The sequence below is a fragment of the Mercenaria mercenaria genome, unplaced genomic scaffold (assembly GCF_021730395.1).
Source record: "Mercenaria mercenaria strain notata unplaced genomic scaffold, MADL_Memer_1 contig_4100, whole genome shotgun sequence".
Classification (NCBI taxonomy): Eukaryota; Metazoa; Mollusca; class Bivalvia; order Venerida; family Veneridae; genus Mercenaria; species Mercenaria mercenaria.
The window spans coordinates 1-6822 of NW_026462303.1; the positions used below are offsets into that span (position 1 = coordinate 1).

The 6822-nt window shown below is 34.5% G+C and overlaps 1 protein-coding gene across 1 annotated transcript; it reads left to right on the forward strand.

Annotated features, from left to right (window-relative positions):
• The first annotated feature begins 950 nt into the window (after positions 1 to 950).
• On the forward strand, positions 951 to 5438 carry LOC128553610 (receptor-type tyrosine-protein phosphatase kappa-like). Its single transcript, XM_053534784.1, has 7 exons — positions 951 to 1114; positions 1389 to 1524; positions 1803 to 1952; positions 3218 to 3332; positions 3909 to 3982; positions 4664 to 4795; positions 5433 to 5438. Exons 2-7 carry the CDS (start codon positions 1510 to 1512, stop codon positions 5436 to 5438), a joined length of 492 nt encoding a protein of 163 aa, XP_053390759.1. The 5' UTR covers positions 951 to 1114; positions 1389 to 1509.
• Positions 5439 to 6822: the final 1384 nt, after the last annotated feature.

The window sequence follows — 6822 nt, forward strand, 5'->3', positions numbered from 1 at the left end:
GATCTTTATAATAGCTGTACACTTGTTTACATCTATGAATCATGTCGAATTCTATAGATAAATGTGAATCGGGGTGATTGCGTTGGATAAGATCAAAATCTCTGAATTACAATCGTGTTGTCTTCAGTATAATTGCGGTATTGATTCATGCCTCACAAGTGACTATGTTGTTTATGTTTTGTATTAAGTCATCAGTTTGACTTTAAAAAAGCCATTTGTGATATTCAGTCCACACACCTCAACGTATTTTCTAATCCTCTCATTTGTTCCTAAAATAGTGCATGGAAAGGAACAAATGTGTCTCCTTTGCAATAAAAGCAAGTAGGTATCAATTAACATCATCATTTGATATGAAAGAATATATATGAAAAATGTGCTGAGCAAATTGAATTTACACATTTTATAATATTTAAGTTAATTTGGAACTGAAGTGTCACCTAAGGAGACTATTTTGCCTGCATTCTGAAACTGAAAGGGTATAACAACTGTTCATTTGTACAGTCGTAAGAGTGTAATGATTTTTTCTGTATTGATAGGTTAATTTATTTTACCTTTCGAGAAATACGCACGACTGATGCAGCGAAAATATGGCGCGACTTAATTTCCTACTATTTTACAAATATATTTGCTCGTAAAAAAACAAAGACAAATATAAACCTTATTTTTTAAAAAATACTATACGGAAATGAAAAACTAAACGCGACGACACATACTGACGTCACGCATACGATATGAAATGTGTACCGTAACGCCAGTATGGTGTCCAATTATAAATACTTGGCGATTGAAAATACAATTTCATTACATATAAATTATATATAACTTTAACGGACACGATGTGAAATAATATAACTGATAACAATCTGAAGAAATCAATTAAATGCTATCCTTTCAATTGTGATGCAAACTATAATTCGGGCTTTGGATAGTATGACTGTTTTCTGCTTAAATGATGTTAGGATAAGCCAGACAGAAGGAGAATTGTGACCCATTTCCACTATACCGCATGGCCTGACAAAGACGTTCCAAGAAGCACATCAAGTTTGTTACATTTCTGGTACCAAGTCAGGAAACACGACGAGAACAAAACAAGACCGTGGTTAGTCCATTGCAGGTAAGGTGACTTTTATACAAGATAATGAGGTACACATCCTAATACAGACGGGAAAGACAATGAAAAACTGGTTACCAATAACATCCGACAGAACATCATACTAAGAATCTTACATGATATCGTTTTTTTATTGTGAGCATCGATTATCAGATTGACGGTAACAGTTCCATCAAATTTGATTTTTTACAATGGTCAGACTAAAGGTCTGGAAAATGTATTTTAACTTTTATATATATTTAGATAAAAAAAAACTAAATTATTATTTCAATTACAGTGCTGGGGTTGGGCGTACTGGAACTTTCATTGCGCTAGATATTCAGTATGACCAAGGGAAAGAAAAGGGTACCGTTGATGTATTCAAGTGTGTTGATGAACTGAGGAAACAGAGGGTCAACATGGTTCAAACAAAGGTATGTTTCCACTGTCCCCCACCCCCTAAACTATAGTAGTTGTACTGCGCAGGCAAGAACTAAAAATAAATTTGATAGTATATGGTTAGAAATACGTAAAGTATTAGTCATTATACATAACGTATTTTGGTACTATGTGATTTATTAAGTGCATCTTACATGCCTTGAACCTTTGTCAAACCAAGATTAGTGTAGTACGTTGCGGTTTACAAATTACATATTAAATGTTAATATGATGAATATCTCTTGCACACAAACATGAATAGTGAATCTTTTAGGAACAATATAAGTATCTACATGGTATCATTGTGGAAGCACTGGTGTTACCATCACAACCTATACACACGGACAAGTTTCACGGCGTATACAGTGAGCTCAAAGAGATTGACTCGAAGACCAGAAAAACGAAACTGTACTTGCAATACGAGGTAGAATCTGAATTGATCTGGTTACTTCAATGATTTTTTTCAATGTTTTCTTTTTTTTAATAATGATGATCCGCTTTTAAAATGGTTATAGGCGGATAAAAATGTGCACATTTCATTACATCTCAGGGATAGATTTAGTCTGCTACATGTATTATTCCGCTTGGTTCCGCTTGTTTCTCAAAGAAATATTCTCATTACTTTCATTTATGTAATGTGGTACTGGAATCAAAAGCTATATAGTTTCCTTAAAAGTTTTTTTTTTATATTCTAACATAAATGGCATTATAAGTAGGTATGTTGCTGAATACAGCGATGACATGTATTATTATTATGTATTTATATTATTTGATATTCTATAAATAATTAGGTTGTCATGTAAACATGTATAATTTTGTTAATTAAACTACAACACCACAATTGACAAAAACGTTTTAATAAGTATAGTTTTTAGCTGAATTTCAATTATCTCAAAGTAATACACCCTTGGAATTGGAGATACTTAAGTTTTCTGTTAGGGCCATCGAAACAATGAAAACACGATACTACAATATTGACTAATGAAACTATACTGGCAAAGCCACGATGATGAAAACACGACAGTTCGACGTTTAGAAGTAGAAACGAAGAAATTAGATCATGGTGAAAAGTAGAAATTATTTCGTACTTTCTTCATCGTACTACTGACTTTTTACGATCGTAATTTCGTTGTGTCGACTTTTCAACGTCGTGGATTTGTTATTTTGACTATTCAACAAGGACGTTTTGTCTTTTTACCATCGAAAGTTTGACTTTCAACCATCGTAATATCGCTTTCTTGTTACACATACGCAAGGAAAGTGTGCATGGGTGAGAGGAAGGCGATAGTAAGGCGTTGAAAACTTGAAACCACAGTGGCGGAAAGCCGAGAGTATCACAGTGAACTGAACTCAACGAAACAATAGCGGTGAAAATTAGAAACATCGAAACCACGATGGTGAAAAGTTGAAAGTACGATGACGAATGTACGAAACAATGTCGACTTTTCACCATCGTAGTTTCGTTGTTTCGAGTTTTCAACCTCGTAGTTTCGGGTTTTCATCTTGTGGTTTCAAGTTTTCACTATCGCAGCTTCGTACTATGGTACTTTTGCTGTTTCGAGCTCACAAAATGCGGCGATACTCATAACGGTACACAAGATAATGCTTTTTCAACTATACTTAAATATGAAATACTGCAATAAATATTACATACTAAAACGCCATGTTGTCGTTTTTTAACTATTTCAGACTCTGATGGGAGAATTAGGAACTGCCAGTGGCAACGACTCGGAGGATGATAATTATACATCAGCAAAGAGGATAGAGAACAAAAAGAGAAATAGATACGACAATATACTTGCACGTAAATACTTTTCAGAAGTCCTTTTACTGAGATATATTTTAAAATGTTCGCATTTATCAGAGATTCGACTACGTATTTTAAATACATTTTCAACCGCTGGATTGTGTAAACTATAAGTTATTGTTAAGCAGGTATTTTTTCGGTATGTATTTGCGATACAACATCACAGATTTATGTAGGAAGCACAATTTTACTTTGGAACCTCATAACGAATATATATAAAAATTTGACTAACGGGACCCCAGACATAAAGAAAGTTGCAGTATGTCGAATTCAACGGAGTGAAAGTACATACATAAGAGAAGAATTGAAACGGTACTAGAAATTTAACTTCACCACATAAGGAATTTTGAAACAGGCGAGTTTGGGATGCCGAATTTCAACCATTTCTTTGTATATGAGAAACGAAGACGAATTCTATGTTCGCTATTTCTTCTAGAACTATCATTGGTGCAATATCATTGTTGTAGGTTGTAGTTTTCATGATATTATAAGTTCAGTTAAGATAATTTTGCAAATAATATCTTTTTTTACATTTCCAAGACATATACTTATTTACATATTCCATGCTTTTAGCAAACGAGTTCCGGCCATTTCTACTTACACAAGTGCCAGGATGTACAGACTATATTAATGCTGTCTTTATCCCGGTAAGACTAAATTTGATTTGCTCTTGGTGTTTCAAGAAAAAGAAATATATTGTATTACAAGCACCTGGGTTCACAGACAAAATGTGAGCCGGTGGAATTTTCAACCGAGACGATGGCAAATAGTATAAAGGTTTATATACTAGTATCTTTAATTGGTATGTTTGCTTCATTATGCCCATTTGATGAGATTACGGTATATTGTTTTGCTATGGACGGTCTGCCGGTGAACCCTTTGTTTATCGACAAAAAACAAGAGAAAGTTTTGTTTCGTCTTGATCAAACTTCACAGAATGATTGCATGTAGTCCAGAGATGGACACTATTGTTTTGATGGACAGCAGGTGAAAGATCAAACCTAAAGCATCTACGAGACAGAAACCTCAATAAGACTGCACTCAGCATAGAACTACCCTTACCTTTATTTCGGCCATATATATGATATTAATAAATGAATAGAATATATTACATTATTCAAATAAGTGGATGTACAGAGTTTTTAATTATGCCTTTTTTAAAATTGTTATATAATTGATACATAAGTCAATTAAAATGTAATACATGTATATGGACAGACAAAATGGCAATAATATAACTTGCGAAAATAAACAAGCATTTTTAATATATTTTATCTGTTTGAACTAGATGGAGGATATTTCACTGAACGTTTGTTATACATTTTTAGGGCTACCGGAATAAGTTTGGCTACATACTGACCCAGACACCAATGCAGGCTACAGCTATCGACTGTTGTCGTCTAGTTTATGAGCAGGAGGTCAAAAGCCATCGTCACTTTTCAAGAACTGGTGACGATGATGTAAATACATGTTGTCATATTCTGACTCATTTTTTTGAAAGGGGGTTAGATAGTTATATACAGCATGGTATTTTTATATAATTTAACAAAGAAATGCATGTCCACTTTTGTAAAATTAAAAGCCCCCACCCTTTAATGAGCTTTTTCTGATTTCTTCTTCATGCCTGTTTCGTCAGGCCCTTACGAGTTTCCCTTGTTGTTCTGTATTCTGTAAAGGCATTGGGTACATTTGTTTTTGCTTCTTAAGGATTTTATATACATAAACAATAGCATATTTGTGTTTTACATAACATGCCTTTTTTATATCACCCTTTTTTACACTGTCCTTTGACTTTGAAAATGGTAGTGGTAAAGGTGAGGTTGGGTGCACCATAAACTGGTTTAAGCCTTCCATTAATGTTTTGCCACTGGCTGTTCCGATGCAGTACATCACTGTGTTTTTCGATTACAAGTGTTTAATTTGTGTGTGGGTGTGTCATGTTCTTGTGCACGTACTCGTGCTATGTTGTGGTTAATTGAGGGTGGGGACGAGTGGTGGTGCATTTTTGGAATGTGGCTTTCCCTGTTCGATATTTATCCTTGTTTTTGTTTTTAAAGTCAGATTAAGTACCATAATCTCCATTTTTGGTCTTTCAAGGATTGATATAGGTTGTGCATTCGACATTTAAAAAATTTGAATAAGTGCTGTTTTTACAAATGTTCCAAATCAGAATATAGTTTTTCCAATTTTAATCAATTATTCTTTTAAAATATATAGATCGGTACTATTTACCAGAGAAAGGGTCAGTTAAGCTTGGACCCTATTCCATGGCATTCGTTGCGGAAGACGACCAGATGAATTACACCAAACGTGATTACCACTTAACATTTCGATCAGAGGTATTTATATGAAAGTAATAAAATAACATTGATGACAGTAATAGGCAGGAAATAAGAGAAGACAAATGTATGTAAAAAGAAGTAACATACCACATTTTAAACATTTAGAGCACTGCTCATGTCAAGTTTAAGTTTTTGTTTGTTTTTGTTGGCCCTCAAGACATATTAACACAATTTTAGGTCATACAGCTTTTAACTGTGTAGGACGACATTCGATACCCCTCCAGACATTGTTCCAGACATAAGGCGCAATCACTAGGACATCGTCAAGTTAAGCGGTTCAATTTCAAATAAAAAGTATTAAACCTAAATCGCTTTGCATTGATGGAACCTTCACTAAGGTGATTATTTGAATCAACAATTATATGAATTGTCATCCAATATGTGTACACCATGCATTTTTCCTATAATATCTGATTTGTATTAATTTGTAGAAGCGCTCCGTTACACAACTTATGTTCAAGCAATGGCTACCGTCAAGTTTGGTACCATCGGATCCCTGCAAAATGTTATATTTTCTGGAAGAGCTAGAAACATTGCAGAGACAAAACGACAATAAAACAATACTGGTTCAGTGTCTGTAAGTCGTAACCTTTATATATATTACAAGAATTACTGTCATCGAAGTGATGTTGCATCTGTAAGATGCCGATCGATAGTTTTTTTATTTACGTCATTATGGCGAGATATTTAGACTGACACTGCACAACTATCGATAGAAAAGAGAACAGCTATTTATCAGAATTGGAAATGAGTGTCCTAAAACATAAGATGGTCATAGACTATTTCATCAGTTACCTACGTTTAATGAGTTGGACGGATTGTCATTATTGTATGCGTGTGCGCGCGCGTATGTGTATGTGTGTACGCTACCGATAAGCAATATAGGTGACTCCTTGACATGCTTATTAGTAATTTTAAGAGATAGTGCCAGAAACAGAATACGCTTTAGAATTTGCAGAATTTCCCCTAGTTCATTAGCGTTCCAGGTGTCCAGCTTCCAAACATGAGGCTCTTATCCCGATGCTAGTAATTCTAAGTTTGACGTGGGGGTCTCGGGCTCCCGAACCTTGGTTTCGATGTCAGTCAATTTTTCTACTGGACCTTTTTCGTCCGCACTGCAGTTTTGAAATATGACCCCCTCTATT

Excerpts from the sequence above, each read along its gene's own strand:
- LOC128553610 (XM_053534784.1), top strand. Across the intron at positions 3,333-3,908 it reads ATACGACAATATACTTGCAC|CAAACGAGTTCCGGCCATTT; the intron begins GTAAATACTTTT and ends CCATGCTTTTAG. Across the intron at positions 3,983-4,663 it reads TTAATGCTGTCTTTATCCCG|GGCTACCGGAATAAGTTTGG; the intron begins GTAAGACTAAAT and ends ATACATTTTTAG.